Source organism: Ochotona curzoniae, unplaced genomic scaffold (genome assembly GCF_017591425.1).
Source record: "Ochotona curzoniae isolate NIBS_2020 unplaced genomic scaffold, NIBS_Ocur_1.0 contig_2321, whole genome shotgun sequence".
In the NCBI taxonomy this organism is placed as follows: Eukaryota; Metazoa; Chordata; class Mammalia; order Lagomorpha; family Ochotonidae; genus Ochotona; species Ochotona curzoniae.
The window spans coordinates 5,693,237-5,709,062 of NW_024465421.1; the positions used below are offsets into that span (position 1 = coordinate 5,693,237).

General features: G+C 60.2%; 1 protein-coding gene across 3 annotated transcripts; it reads left to right on the top strand.

Moving 5' to 3' along the window:
- The first annotated feature begins 846 nt into the window (after positions 1–846).
- Positions 847–14,251, top strand: STX1A (syntaxin 1A). 3 transcript variants are annotated; one of them, XM_040973791.1, is made up of 10 exons: positions 847–885; positions 7,486–7,563; positions 7,804–7,903; positions 9,878–9,952; positions 10,341–10,414; positions 10,536–10,644; positions 11,107–11,180; positions 11,745–11,882; positions 13,915–14,025; positions 14,174–14,251. In XM_040973791.1, exons 1-10 carry the CDS (start codon positions 856–858, stop codon positions 14,249–14,251), a joined length of 867 nt encoding a protein of 288 aa, XP_040829725.1. In that variant the 5' UTR covers positions 847–855. The 3 variants fall into 3 exon arrangements, with proteins under 3 accessions (XP_040829725.1, XP_040829723.1, XP_040829724.1); XM_040973789.1 differs by lacking the exon at positions 9,878–9,952 and having other exon boundaries at positions 856–885; XM_040973790.1 differs by lacking the exon at positions 14,174–14,251 and having other exon boundaries at positions 856–885; positions 13,958–14,002.
- The last annotated feature ends 1,575 nt before the right edge of the window (positions 14,252–15,826 follow it).

A 15,826-nucleotide genomic window follows, 5' to 3' on the forward strand; every position in this document is an offset into this window, starting at 1 on the left:
GTGGGGACCTGCTTTGTGGGAGTGAATTCCAGCCAAGTATAAGGAAGGAGTGTGTGTTTCGTCCATCGCTTCGCGTGTCAGATTGTCCAGGGAGGAAGTCAAGGATGGCACAGTGGCCCCAGGGCCCTGCCTGCCTGCCTACCTCCCTGCCAGCCAGCCAGCTCACCTGTGCCCACAGTCTGGGCTGAGTGCCAAGCACACCAGGAGCTGGGCTGGGCTCCAGAGTAGTGTCTTGGTGGTGCTGGGGTAGAGCAAGGCGGGAGGTGAGGTTGGCACAGAGACTTGACACTGGGGGGGGCGGTCTAAGAAGCACCTGTTATTAACCAGTCCCCCTCATCACCACCAGTACCCCTCCACAGGGGCTGCCCCCAAGATTGTGGATAGGAAATAGGCTCCGGGTTGGAGATTGGGCACATGGGCAGCTGGAGAGAGCTGGTCCTTCCTGCGTGCTGCTCTAGGGAGCGCCAGCTGAAGGGTAGGACACGGGTGGGTGGTCTCCCGGTAAAGCCAGAGGTCAGGATAACAGGTGGGAAGGGCAGGGCTCAGTGTCTGGGGGGAGGGGTGTTCCATGCCAAGTGCTCGCTGGGGTAGGAGGGGGACCCCGCCTGGGGGATGGCAGAGTGGACAGCAGGGCAGGGAGGTGATGGGGTTGGGCTCTGGGCCAGGATCGCGCATCCAGGACCTGGCTGCCCCCGCCCCGGGCGGCCGAGGCGGGGCTGAGGGGCGGGACTGGGACCGGGCCGGGGTCCCGGGAGCCGGGGCGGGGCCGGGCCGGGCGCTGCGCAGCCGCGGGGCGGTCGCCGCGCATGCGGGGCTCGCCGGGCTGCAGCCGGTGCAGCCGCCACTCCCGGGAGCATGAAGGACCGAACCCAGGAGCTCCGCACGGTGAGTGCGGCCCCGGGGCTGCTGCCTGCCCGCCTCCCGCGGCCCCCTGCGGCATCCCCCGCCAAACCCCACCCGGACCAGGGGCGGGAGGGAGCCGGGGACCCTGACTCCCCTGCCTCTTACATACACACTCACTCCGGGTCCTGCCCCCTTGGAACCCTTCTCGGGGAGGTCTCCGGCTCGCGGGCGCCGGCGAAAGGAGCCCGGGGATCTTGGATAAACTTTGCGGCGTCCCCTTGCTGGGAGAGGGGAATCAGAAGGTTAGCGGGATGGCAGGACCGAAGCCTGACCTCTCCCTGTCCATGCTGCCCCTGTCACCCCACCCCCATCCCCTCCGTCCCCTCCGTCCCCTCCATCCCCGGTGCCCGCCGACGCACTGTGCTGGCGCGCTGCGGAAACCCTCCCCGGGGCGCCGCCCCGCCTCCATCACCTGTGGCTCCCCTGTCACCTGTGGCTCTTCATCCCGCCCCCACTTTCTGCCCGCTTCCCCTCCACCCCTTCCCCAGCCCCCACCCACCCCCCACCCCCCTGTCCACCTGCCCAGCTTCTGGCCAGCCACGGGTTAGTCTTTTCAGACCCTCCCAAGGTTCCCCTGGGGTGTGGCTCTTGGTGCGGGGTTCAGTGTGCGTGTGTGTGTGTGTGTGTGTGTGTGTGTGTGTGTGTGTGTTGGGGGACTAGCAGAACACAGAAAAGCTCTGGTCACTTCCCACTGTCCTCAGCCTAGTCGAGACTCCCGGGTCCTCTGCTATGGAGAGTTTTCTTTTGGGTTTGGGGTCCCTGAATGTGGAACTGAGTCTCCCCGGTATTGTACCAGGCTTGACTCCTGGGCAGCCTGGAGCTGTTGCTTCCATGTCTTCTCTTCCCTCCGCCTGCATCCCCCACCTGCCAGCCCCCACCTGCCAGCCCCACCTGCCTCGCCTTCAGACCTGTGTGTGTGTCATGGCTGGCCAAGTGCCCAGCCCCAGGGGCAAAGCCTGTGGGGTTTCAGAGGAAGCTGCCAGGGGTCCCTTCTGCAGTATGTGGTCTCGCTGGTCCTTGCCCTCAGCTTCTTGTGCCTCCAGTCAGTGGTGGTTGGAGTCTTGGTGGCAAGAGATGGCTGTGTGGGGTGCAGCTCTACCCTTGTTTGGGTGCTTGGTTGGCTCAGGGAGGCGGCGGGGGAACCAGCTGATCCGACTCTGGCTTATTCTCAGCTGGAGAGGGACCCTGGGGCCTGCCGGCTGGGCTGGATATTGGGGGTATAGGGAAGGTCAGAGTCAGGTACAGCTGGGACTGGAGGAAACCCTAAGGGAGCTTGAGTCACGAGGAGCATGGACCCAGATGTTGTTTGGGGTCTGAGTGCCCCCAGCACACACGCACGCACGCACATGCTCCCCTGCCTGGATGGTAGTCCTGTTGAGAGGCAGCAAGCTTGGCGTCGCTGCAGGGACTGGGATCCTTGAGGGGCGGCTGGCCAGAATGGTCCCTCTGGGAGGATGCTGATTCCCCCAAGGTTTTCCTGGACACAGGAAACTGCAAGTCCAGCCTTTCCTGGCAACCTTGAACTCCGGGCAACCTTGAATTCTGGGCATTTGGGTGTTTGTTTTTAGCTCAAAAATGCAGAGGGGCGCTGGCTAGGCTGGACAGAGGTAGGGCTGTCTATACCACCACCACAACCCCCCTCCACCGCCTTAGCTCGCCCTCCCTCCCTCCATCTTCCTCCTCCTCTCTCCTTCTCGCTAACCCAACACCGCCACCACATTTGGAAGACTCCAGCGCAGGGAGCTTATTTATAAAAGTCACACTTAAGGAAGGAGCTGGCGTGCTTCCTGGGTGCTCTGCAGGCCGGGCTGGGCCCCTCCAGCCACCTGCAGCCCCCGCGTCTCATGGGCAGATCCTCCCAACTTCCCTGCACCCCATCATCCTGCAGATGGAGCAAAGGGGGTCACGGGCAACAAGTAGAAACACCACCCTCAGGGGTAGAGGGTTCAAGCAGGGTCACACAGTTCCCTGGGGGACTTTGCGGGGGTGGGATGTCCCCAGACAGCCTCCTCCCTCTGATGTTCTTTCCGGAGCCTTTCTGGCGCTGACCCACCCCCTTCTGGGGCCCATAGTTGTGGGTAGCTGGGCCCAGCCATGAGTCGCCTCCAGCCTGATCCCGGAGGACTTCCTGGAGGAAGCCAACTTGGAAAGAGTTCCAAGAAGGAAAGGTTACCAAATAGGAGAGTGGGTGATAGGAAAGGAAAGTACAGCCTTAAGATAGCCCCAAGCAAGCAAGGAGAAAGCGGCTTCGCTGGAGGTCTCTAATGCCCACCACCTCATTCTGCATTCCCTGGAGGGCCAGGGCAGGCCCCGATGGGGAAGTCCAGGTCCTACCACCCCACCTACTGTAACCACCTGTCATTGCTGGGAAGGAACTGGTAGTTTAGAAGGCAGCACCCGATGGATGGGGGCACCATCAATCTGGACCCCTCAGTTTCCCCATCTGGAAAATGGAGCCAGTGTTGACCTGGCTGAGGACATTATAGCGGATACAGGATGGGGCCTTCCCATTGCTCCTGCCCCTGGTGATGACTTGGAGTGATGACTTTTTTGGTTTTTTTTTATGTTTATTTATTTTTTATTGGAAAGTCAGATTCATAGAGAGGAGGAGAGACAGAGAAAAAGATCTTCCATCCACTGGTTTATTTCACAAGCAGCAATAACAGTTAGAGCTGAGCTGATCCAAAGCCAAGAGCCAGGAGTTTCCTCAGGATCTCCCATGTGGGTACAGGGTCCCAAGGCCCTGGGCCATCCTCGACTGCGTTCCCAGGCCACAAGCAGGGAGCTGGATGGGAAGTGGAGTAGTAGGGACAAGAATCAATGTCCTTGTGGGATGCTGGTGCTCGCAGGTGGAGGAATAGCCAATTGAACCATTGCACTGGCCCCTCTGGGGCACCTTTTCATCTTGGCGCAGAGGCACCAGGGACATCTCTGCTCCTAGCTTGCAGGTCAGAAAAGGCCAGGCGCTTATCTGAGTCACCAGGGCGGGAAGCTGCCCCTCCTCCAAGCCCCCTGGAGACCCAGCAGAGGGGGTGAGGCCAGGGGCAGCCTGTGCTGGGCAGGGAGCTCCCAGCCCTGGAGGGTGCGTGGGTGGGATGAAAGCCCAACACAAACACCCCCTCCCCATCAGCTCTTACCCTGCTCTGGCCCCAGTGATATTGACTTTGATTAGTCATTAAAAAGAGGAAGGGAAAAAAAAATCACCCTGGAGGCAGACAACAGGCACTCCACAGCTCTGGGGACAAATCAACCCAGCCAGCCAAGGCTGGCCTGCCACCGTGGGCCATGGCTGTCATTGGGACAGGCCTGGCTACTGCCCAGCACCCCCAACCTGTGCCCCTCAGAGGAGACATCAGAGGCTCGCTCCATTGCAGGCAGCTGTCCTGCCTACCTCTGAAGGGAGAAATGGCCACTGGAGTTGGGGGCAACTAGTGGGGAGTTTTCCTTCCTGGTACAATCCAATGTCCCTGCCTTGTTGGCCCAGTTGTCCAGGCTGGAGGAAATGCAGCCAGAAAGAGGAGAAACTAAGCCAGCATAAAGCACCTGTTAAAAGAAATAATAATAAAAAACCAACCTTGGAGTGGGCTGTGGTGCCAAGAGTTGTTACCCCCTGGGGACACCGATATCCGATATACGAGGGTCAGATCCAAGTCCCAAGTACTCTGCTTCCAAAATGTTCCTAATGTGTTTCGGGCTCACTTTTTTTGGTTTGTTTTCATTGCTTAGATTCCTTTATATATTTAAAAGGCGGAGTTAAGAGAGGACCTCTTCCATCTGTTGGTTCACTCCTGAAATAGCCACAACAACCAGAGCGGGGCTGGTCCAAAAGCCAGGAGCTTTTTTTTCTGGGTCCCCCATGTGCGTGCCAGGGCTCCAAGCGCTCAGGCCAACTTCTTGTTACTCCAGGCCTATTAGCAGGGAGCTGGATTGGAAATGGAGCCTCCAGGACTTGAATTCGCACCCAAATGGGATGTGAGCCAGGGTTGATTTTTTTTTTTTTTCAACCCCAAAGTGGATGACGGTTGGGTGTGAGTAGGGAGGGAAGAGTGAGTTCCAAGGCATGCCGAACTGGGGAGGCCACACTCAGGGGAATAAGGGCTCCCCCAGATGTGGAGGTGCATCTTTCCCAAAGAAAGCTGGGTCTGTGAGCTTGTACCTGTCCTGGGCTATAGCCACCTGCTCCACACAGATTCCTCTAGAGCGCTCAGCTCCTCTCCAGACCCTTTCCTGGGGTGGGGACCGCAGTGGGGGTCCCTAATGCTTCTACAAACACCTGACTGCCTGCACCATTCCCCAGCAGGGCCTTGGCCAGCCCCAGACACCAAGCAGCGTAAGTCTGGGTTGGGAGACAGAGATGAGGACTGTGTGTGATGCCCTGTGAACTTCCCATCTTGTTCACCGTCCAGTGAGAACTGAATGGAAGGCCGTGCTCATCCAGAAGTTTCTAGAAGGATGCCCCCACCTTGGCCTGGATGTGATTTGAGGGTGCAAAAGCACTCAAGCTAGGAGCCCACACAATCTCACAGACAGAAATGCGTGGCTGGGCAAAGCTTTCCCTTAAGCGCCAGACCCAACGGTGGTGGGGTAGGCTGGGCTGCGCTGTCGCTTCTAGGATCTCTCTGGCTGTATGAATGGAGGTAGACCGTGCAGAAAGAGGGAGGGTGTGGGTCTGGCCACAATCGGCTGCAGCATCTGCCTGTGCCCCAGGGATGTAGCGGAAGGTGGAGGCTTGAGCTGGGAGCACCTAGGCAGAGTGAAGGGCCAAGGAAACCTTAACTTCTCAAGGTATAGCTGCAGCCACTTGCTAGGGACAGGGCCTGGCCTAGGACCAGGCCCCAAGAATCTTATCAGGAAACTAATGAGTTGCCCATCACCAGGAGTGTGGAAGCCAAGACGGGCAACGGAAACCAGGGGAACTTGACAGGTGCCTATGGATAATGGGCACATCAGCCTCCTGGGCTCTCGGTGGGTGGTGTTAAGTACAAGGGTCCTGCTGGGGTCTGCTGTTCCTTGGGGCAGTGGGAAGGCAGTGGGAAGGTTTCGAAGGATCAGTCACTTCAGGACCTGGCTTAGAGCCCCTCCCATCAGCTGGTTTGCCCATGCGCAGTAGGATTACCCTCCAGTGGGCTTTGGGACCACCCTGATGCCCCCTGTGGGGTGCACCCCACCACCACCCTCAGCCTTAGACCCAGATCTCTCTCCTGTCACAGCTCCATCCTCAGAGAGGACAGTGGGGGGTGGAGAGCGTGGGCCTGTCCCCTGCCTCTCCCTCTTCCACTCCCAACTCCAGGTTGGAGACACTTCTGCGTCTGGCCCCAGCCTGGATCCCAGGATTGTCCATCGCCAAGAGGGCTGGCCATGACTCTCTGAACCTTCTTTCCTGGAAAATTCTCCTCCCCGTCTTGCCTTTTCTGGGCACTGGGAGACACGTCACAACCTGGCAGATGGCCCAGGATGCAGAACTGGGGTCCTTCCTGCCTCAATTTCCCTGGGCTCTACCCCTGTGACTCAGCTTCCAGGACTGGCAAACAATGAGAATGGTTCCTCCTTAGATTTTCTGTTTATGGTGGGCTTGGGGAGAGGGGCCGGCATCAGGCAGCCGCAGGCACTGGTGGGTTTATTTTCCACTGGTGGGGGCGGAGGTGTGATCTCTTAATGAGAGGAGGCCGCCCCCTCCCGCGCGTGCAGGGCCCACTGTGTTGGGGTGAGCCCCCCTTCTGTGCTCTAGCCCTTTATAGAAACTGCCTGGCCTCCCTCCATCCTTGCAGCCTGAGCCCTGTCCCCATTTCCTAGAGAACAGCTTTTCTGGCCGCCCACCGCACCCCCCAATTCTTGCCAGCCTCAGTGGGCTAACCCAGGAGCCAGGTGGTGTCTCTGAAAAATGAGATGTGACCAAAGCCTGAAGCCCAGAGCCAGGAAATGGTCCTAGCCTAGACAGAGGGCTGGCCCCAGACAGATCAAGGTATAGGGTGGGGCCACAGCTGGGACTCGAGGCAGGTGGCATCAGTACTGAGCACTCCTGCCCATGGGCAGAAGGGTTGGATCCCCTGTGTAGACTGATGAAGGAGAGAGTGGAGCCCTGAGAGGCCAGGTGGGCAAGACTGGCACCAGCAAAGACCTCCCCCCACCCACCCACCGTACCCCTGCCGGCACACAGCATCTCCCAGACCTGATTGAGGCACATTGGGCTGGCCTGGGGGAGGAGCACGGTGCAGGATGCAGGATCTGCCCCAGAAAGGGAGCTGGGATCACAAACGCCATCTTCATGAAGATGAATGGGCCAGGAGGGGATGTGCATGGCAGGTGGGGACTGCTTTAGTTAACCCACAAGTGCCCACCCACAAGGAGCTAGGTGGGGGAGGCTGACCCCTGGCCTCACTGCTTAGGCTGGGTCCCCCCAGCATCCTCTGGTTTCCCTATGGCTGGGAGTGGCGGGCACAGCCATTCGGTGCCTGCCCTCAGAGTCCTCTGGGAGGCCAAGGGGCTGCGCCCTGCATGCCTGCGGTAGGCATCTCCAGATGCACGGTGTGGGACCCCAAGGGTGCGACCATCAGCTACTCACGGGTGTCCAACCCCACGCAGGCCAAGGACAGCGATGATGATGATGATGTCACCGTCACCGTGGACCGAGACCGCTTCATGGATGAGTTCTTCGAGCAGGTGGGGGCTGGTGGACGTGGGGTGGACAGCTCCCATCCCTGAGCCAGGGAGGGGGCTCTTGCACCTGCACCTGCCAGCACCCCCATCTAGACCTCCCGGCTAGAAGGGCCACTGGGGGCAGCCACTCCTCTCCCGCCCTGCCTGCTGCTGGTCAGGACCCAAGCCCAAACAGCCACTTCCCTGGGTCTCCTCCTCCTAATTGCCCCCACTCCCCATTTCTGGTCCCACTTTGGTCCCCAGGTGGAGGAGATCCGGGGCTTCATTGACAAGATTGCAGAGAATGTGGAGGAGGTGAAGCGGAAACACAGCACCATCCTGGCCTCCCCCAACCCCGATGAGAGTGAGTTCACAAGGCCAAGTTGTGGGCTGCGGGGTGGGGGTGGGGGGTGCTTCTAGGACACCCAGAACCAGGGGTTGGGAGGAAACAGGGGTCCATGCCTAGCCTCTCCAGCTATATCCAGGCCTCCCCAGCCAAGACTTGGGTGTGCAGCAGGGTGCTGGGGTGGGGTCAGGCCTTCCCAGGTGCACCTGCTTTCTTTCGGCAGCCACCCTGGGCTTTCTGGGAAGGAGGGAGGGAGGGAGGGGCGGGAGCCAACTCTAGTCCAGGTTCCACCCCTTCCCCCGGCCTCCCTGGGAGCACGTGGCAGCTCCTAGGAGACAAGCGCTGTGGGAGGGCAGGCCGGCCCTGGCGGCCTTGGCTCCCTGCCATTCCGTCCCCCCCAGAACCAGGCATTCTCCAGGCTCCAGGAAGCCACCTGTGCCCCTGGGGCACTGGGAGCCTGTTTCTCTCCGGATGCCACACACTGTCCCCAGATGAGTCTCCAACGAGCTGACTGTCACGTCCCTGGGCTGCCCTGGCCTGCTGCAATCCCTCATTGGGTGCCTGCACCTGCTGTACCTGCCTGTCCCTGGGTGCTGTGCCCTTCCTCCCCCAGAGTCCAAAGGGACAAGGCGTGGCCTTGTGGCTGTCCCTGAACCCAGCAGCCCCCACCCCCTGGCCCAGAATAAACCTCTGCTAGGCCCAGGCAACACTGAAGCCCAGAGCACAGTCGTGGGAGGGAGGGTGCACGTGGGTCAGATGGGAGCCAGAAGATGCTGGGGAGGGGGAGAGATCCCACAGCATGGGTGCACCTGTCTCCAGATTTGCCTGGAAGCTGCACACGACACGTGTGTAGTCCATGTGTATCTGGGTCACTCTTGGCTGAGGGTCCACTTGTGATTGCGGGGTGGGGACGGAGCTGCCCAGGCCTCTTCCTTTGGAAGGGCGCCCCAACCCCCAATGCCACCTGCTGCCACTGCATCTCACAGGCCATGAATCTGTACCTGCAAATCAGGCCATCTCAACCTGTGGGTTGGGACTCGGTACTCTGCAGGGGACAAGGGGACCTCTCCAAGGAAGGCGGAAATTGAAGGAGAGATGGCCAGGGTGGGTTGGAGGGGGTGGGCTTTCCTGGGCCCAGATTGGCTCTGTCCCCCTCTGGGGGCCGCCATCCGGCTGGGCTATTTTGGGGACTGAGCAAAAGAGGCTGAGACGTCAGAGCAGCTGGCACCCAAGTTTCTCCTTTGTTCGTGCGATCGAGGAGCCCTCCGCACACACGCCTACTCACCACCATCCCTCCCCGAAAGCCTGCTAGAGACCCCAGCCAGCCGCAGGCTCTGGAGCTGCCCAGATGGAAGCTTGGGTGTGGCCAGGAGCACCCCAGGGCAAGCTGGGTACTCTGCTGCGGCCTGGGCTGGGCCACTTCTGCATCTTTTTCTTGGGGACCCAGCTACCCACCACCTCCTGTGTCTCCCAACCCTCTTTCTCCATCAGCTCCCATTCAAACTAGGGGCCTCCTGCCAGGACTGGGCAGTTTTTGGAGCTATGAGCCACGCCCCATCCCTTGTGGTACCATGACCCCTGGGAATGTGTGGTGGAGGGAGGTTGGCATCTCACTGCCACGCCCCTCTCCCTTCCTGCTACTTAAATGTCCTGGGCTCCCAGGTAAGACCAGGTGAGCCCAACATCCCCACCTTGGGCACACGCAAGCATCGAGTAAATGTTCCCCAGTGCCAACTTGAGCACCGCCAGCTGCTCCCCAATTATTTCTGTCTTAAATTTAGACCCATCTGTTATCTCCCGGGCGGTGCACAGAACCGGCAAGTCGAGCAGGCTGCAGCTGGTGTGGCCCTGGCCAAGAATGGGGGGCGGAAAAAGTGGGGGGGGGGAATGCAGGCAGGTACACCTTAGCCAGGAGGGAAGATGTCTCAGAATTCTGTGCAGCGGAGCTGGAATGGCAGCCGAGGACCTAGCTCTCCACTCCCTTCTCCCCAGAGACGAAGGAAGAGCTGGAGGAGCTGATGTCGGACATAAAGAAGACAGCCAACAAAGTCCGCTCCAAGCTCAAGGGTGAGTGGGACTCTAGGCTCAGGCTTACCAGCCTGCTTCCTCCAGCTGTCTGGGGTTTCTGCCCCTGGTGCCAGGCAGAGAGCGGGGAGGATCTGGAACCCCTTTTTATACCCATTTGCTCAACTGCCTGTCTCTTTCTGGCAAGGCCCAGCTGGGGACAGGAACCCAGGTGTTTGCAGCTCAGTGGAACCTGGGCTCCTGGCCACTGGGCTGTGGCCCTCCTATCTGCTATAAAGGTGGTAGGGGCATGCCATAGGTGTTGTGTCCCACATATACAGCTGGGGGTGTGTCAAGGTGCTGCCCAGGTCCCTTGTCCACCATGCACAGCCCACACAGACTCCACCCCCTGGGAGGAGCCAGTTGTGACTCGGGGGCCATCCTTCCCCAGGCATTGAGCAGAGCATCGAGCAGGAGGAAGGCCTGAACCGCTCCTCGGCTGACCTGAGGATCCGGAAGACACAGGTGGTGGCGGCGGGGACACTGGGGCAGACAGACCCTCTGCCCCTGCTCTTCCCCAGGGCCTTAGGGGTGCCCATGGAGCCTGACCCCTGAACCCCATGCCCCCATCTTGGATTCCCCCCAGCACTCCACACTGTCCCGGAAGTTCGTGGAGGTCATGTCCGAGTACAATGCCACGCAGTCGGATTACCGCGAGCGCTGCAAGGGCCGCATCCAGAGGCAGCTGGAGATCAGTGAGTGGGAGGGCGGGACCGGACAGAAGGGCGGAGCCGAGTGTTTGGGGCGTGGTCAGGGTGAGGGGCGGGGCCCGATGGACCAAACTGAGCCTAAGAGGAGGAAACTGTGGGGCTGAGGATACAGGGATGGGGCCGAGGCTGAGAGGCGTGGTCCTCGTATGGGGGCCAGGATTCGGGGGCGGGCCTAGTCTTTAGGGGGCGTGGTCCTGGGCGTGGTCAGCACGTGGGGCGGGGTTACTCGAGGGCGTGGTCTTAGGGGGCGGGACCAAGCATGAGGGGCGGGGCCCGGTGGACTAGCCCTGAAAAGGGACAGAATTGAGCCTAAGAGGAGGAACCTGGTCTGAGGAGCAGGGCGGAGGAGGGGGTGTGGTCCTGGGCGGGGCCAGGGCTTAGGGGCGGGGCCGAGGCTGCTGCTGAGCTCCCCAGCCTAGCAGCTTAGTCCTGTTGACTCCCTCTCAGCTGGCCGGACCACAACCAGCGAGGAGCTGGAGGACATGCTGGAGAGTGGGAACCCCGCCATCTTTGCCTCTGGGGTGAGTGTGGCCCCTCCTACTTCCCTGGGCTCCCCTGTACTTTGGTCCTTGCCTAGTGCATATGCATCAAGCATAGAGCCTGGGTATTATTTGGACAGAGAGATGGAGGGAAAACAAATTGGCTAAAAGAGGAAGTTAAATGCCAGGGAAAGGCCCCAGGAGGAGGGGGAGATGGGGAGGAGCAGGCCGTGGTCCCGTAAACATTAGTGGGATCCTGGTCTAGATGCTGGGCAGGCAGGGCTGCTTCCCAGGATGACAGGAGCAGGGTTGGGGTATGAGCTTCCCGGGATAGGGAGAAGCATCATCAGCTGGAGTCCTGGGCCCACCCACGTGTGGTCAGAACCTCGGGGCGGGGACTGCAGCAGCAGCTCCCCTGTGACAGGTAGGAAACCAGGTGACATCTAGGGGGTTAGAACAGGATGCTTCGGGCCTCACTTCCACACCAGCTACCAGCCTTGGCCTCTTGCCCACTTTGGCCTGGTGTCCATGCCCTCCCTTTCCTCTCTGTAAGTAGGTCTCAGGACCCAGCTCCCTGTTGCCACACCCACCCTCCCTACCCCTTAGATCATCATGGACTCCAGCATCTCCAAGCAGGCTCTGAGCGAGATAGAGACGCGGCACAGCGAGATCATCAAGTTGGAGAACAGCATCCGCGAGCTGCATGACATGTTCATGGACATGGCCATGCTCGTGGAGAGCCAGGTGAGTGCCTGGGACCCTCCCCACCTCACTCCCCCTCCAGACAGCCAGCAGCCCACAGCAGCCCGCCGGGGGAGGCCTGCTCTAAACCCCTCCCCTTTCTGCCCAACACGCTGCCCTACCTGGGAGGGACAAGGAGGCCTCAGGTAACCAGCTGCCCACTGTTGGGACTGCCTGCAGAGCACTGCCACCCCTCCCTCCACCACCCAGATAACCTGCTGTTCTGCATGGCTCTGCATGGCCCCACCTACCCACTTGAATGCTTCTCGTCCCAGCTGCTCACCCCTAGGGGCCGCCTGTCCTTGAGCAGGAGGTAGCATGGGGGAAAGAGCCAGTGCTCCGTGCTGCGGTGGTGCTGGCTGCTTGGGAAGCCTTAGAAAGCTGCGCCTGCCGCTCAGGGTTCAATGTGTCCAAGAACCACCTGTGTCTCCAGGTGCGGCCCCCCACCTCCTCCCAGGTCTGGATGGGTTGAGATGAAGGACAAGTTTGAAGGCAATGCTGATACCATGGCTCTAGGCAAGCACGCTTGGTGTGGCACTGTGACAGAGTGACCTGGGTGGATGGGGTCAGGGAGAAGACATTGGAGCTGACACATGAGGACAGAAGAGGAGCTGTTCCCCAGGCAGGGTGACCAGCCACACTGTGCTGCTAAGAGCTGGGTCTTACTTAGGAAACAGAGAGGGGGTGCACGAGGCTGGATCCCCGGGGCCCTCAGAGCTAAGATGAAATGGGAGGCCAGGATCTAGCCAGCCCTGGTGGGAACATGTGAAGTTTCAAAGTTTTATACTTCTTAAAGATGTTTATTTATTTAACTTAAAAGTCAGATTTACAATGAGAGAGGGTGAGAAGAGAAATCTTCTGTCCATTGGTTACAATAGGCAGGGCTAGGCCAAAACCAGGAGTCAGGAGCTTCTTTCAGATTCTCCCCACACCGCCCCCCGCCCCCAATGGGTGCAGGGGCCCAAGGATTTAAACCATCTTGCACTGCTTTCCCAGGCCATTAGCAGAGAGCTGGATCAGAAGTGGAATAGCTGGGACTCAAACCAGTTACCCCATATGGGGGGTAGGGTGGAGACACTGCAAGTGGAGGATTAGCTCATTATGCCACTGCACCTGCTCCTCTGAGAGGCAGAAAGAAGCAACACTGAAGAACTTCCATCTTCTGCTTCACTCCCCAAGTGCCTGCCAAGGTCATGCTCGTGGGTGGCAGTCAGACAGTCTCTTGAGCCATCACCACTGCCCCCACAGTGGGCACAAAGGACAGGAAGCTGGAGTCGGGAGCTGGAGCTGGGCATAGAATCCACACCTGGAGAGGCAGGATTGCTGGACCAAACATCTGCCCTTAGGTTGGAGGGTTTTAAGGTAATGGGAGTGACATTAGCTTAGTTAGGAAATCGGGAGCCCAGGAGGAAGCTACTCCCGCCAACCTGGTGAGAGACAGACCAGGATGACATGGAGCCAGTCTTGGGAGATGGAGGCAGCTACCCTTCTGTTGGTGTGACTGGGAAGGGAGCGTTAGAGTTAGGTGGGCCTCTGGGGGCAACAGGAGGCCAAACTGTTGGGCTCTAGGGCTCGGGGTGGGAAGACCCCTGGTCAGCAAGAGCTAGCTGGGGCCACTGTGCCTGAGTGGCATGGAGTGGGGGTGGTCACTCAGTGAGCTATTGCCAGGGCGGGCTGACCGCAGCTCCCCGACTCCTGCCCCTGACTTCCTCTGCCTGCTACCATCCTGCTGCAGGTAGCACTGGCCCTGGGATCAGGTGCCCTGGCTGAGCATCCTCTGCATGGTCTCCAACCCCTTGGCTGAAACTGCATGGTCCTGGGCACCCCCAAGATGTCAGCTGAAACTGCATGGTCCTGGGCACCCCCAAGATGTCTGCTCTCTAGGGTCCAGGAAGGCACAAGTGAGAAGCCATTCCTCACCCTCCTTGTATCCATTCCCTCTCCCTCCTTTTCACTCTCTCCAGCTTGAGCCTCATCCCCGAGTCCCAGGAGGAGGAGGAAGCCCCCTGGAGCTCCTCTACCCTGGGCCCCACAGGGTGAGATGATTGACAGAATCGAGTACAACGTGGAACACTCAGTGGATTACGTGGAGAGAGCCGTGTCCGACACCAAGAAGGCCGTGAAGTACCAGAGCAAGGCGCGCCGGGTCAGTAGCCCCGTGCCCTGCACGCCCCTTGCTGCAGTGCACCTGCTAGGTTCCCAGGCCTTCCCCTGCCTGCCAGGCCTCCCCAGCCGCCCCTGGCCAGCCCTGGCCTGACATGGCTGCCGCCCCCACCCCTCTGGGTCCCCTGCAGAAGAAGATCATGATCATCATATGCTGCGTGATCCTGGGCATCGTCATCGCCTCCACCTTCGGGGGTATCTTCGGGTAGAAGCCGTTGCACCTGCCGCTCTGCTGTTCCGGATGGCCCACTCTGCCGCCGCCACCACCACCACTGCCAAGGAGGCCCCCCTCCCCCGCCCTCCTACCTTCTGGCTCAGAGCATCTACCTTCTCACCCCTTTCTGCTCCTCCCTCTGCCACGGGCACTCTCCATCCTCCCCGCCCTGAGCCGTGTCGTGTGCATGAACTTTGTGACAGTGCGTGTCTGTTCAAGGGAGGCAGAGGGGAGCCAGGGCTGTGGTTGGGCCAGCACATCAGGTGGCTTGTTGGGAGGCCTGGCCCAGGTCTTGAGACCACCCTGATGAGACAGGGCTGCCAAACCTTCCTCGGGCCTGGGGTCTGCCCTTCCCAGAGATCCAGACTCTCTTGGACCGCAGCCTTTGCCTCTAGCCGACCTACTCATCTGCCCTGTCCTCTGGCCTCTCCAGCTGTCACCCAAGCCGAGCCCCCTTAAGGCGTGGGGGACCAGCTGGCCACATGGTGCTGCTTTTCAGGTTAGGGGAGGGGGTGGCCCCGAGGGACAGCCCAGCTCTCAGCCCCTATTAGCTGACCACTGCCAGGGAGGCTCAGCGTGCTGTGGCTGCTGGCCATGTTCAAGGCCAGCCTCCCTCCCCTACCCAGGGCCAAAGCCCAAAAGCTTGCCCTGCACACATTCCCACAGCCCCAGGAGCAAAAACCATGACCCCAGACGACTAGCAGAGCCCTCTGGTGCCTAGTTCCCCCTCCCACCCCACGTTGCCCTTGGGAGTGAGCTGGCCAGGCCTGTGCTGGGACGAGAGCCTGTGGCCTGGGTCCTACTGCTGCCACCCCCAGCAAGCCCCCAGGCAAGTCCTCAGGCCAGTGTTGCATGTTTGGGACCCAGTCCCTGCCCGCTCATGTGCTCTGGGAAGTCAGATGTCACTTCGGGACCACAGTCCCCATCCTGCCCTCACTGCCCCCTCCCCCCGTTGACGTGCCATGTGGGTGTCAGGTGTCTGGATGCAGTATTCAGCAGCCATCTAGGGGCCCCCCAGCCCCAAGCCCCCTTTGTTGATGGGTCAGGGGTGTGCATGCGAGTGCATGCCGCAGGGAACAGGGCCATGTCCGTGTCCCCCTGCCCCCGCCCCTTCCCTCAGCTTGGCTCCTGCCGTGACCACTGTTCGTGTTGCCTTCTTCAACAGCGACCTCCCCGTCCCGTTCACCAAAGGTCTTGGTACAACCAGCTGCCCATTTTGTGAGGTTTTTATGTAGAATAAACATTTGTATCGGTACCAGACCTGGATTTCCTGTCACAGCCCTGAGGGTGTCGAATGGCTAAATGCAGGCTTTCATGGGGGCACAGGCCTGACCTGCCTCACCGAGGCAAAGCAGCCAGAGCATCCACCAAAGGCAAGCCCTGCACCAGACAGCTGGGGAGCCCCTGCCATGGTGCCTGGCAGGGCTAGGTCCTTGGGCATTGCGGCCCATGCGTGGTTTTTACCTGGAAGTCTTCCCTGCCCCTCTGTGCCAGGGTCCCAGTCCTAAGGGAAGGTTAGGGTTAGCCCCACCTTGCTTCCCACGCAGCAAGGCAGGGACCCCAAGAAGTG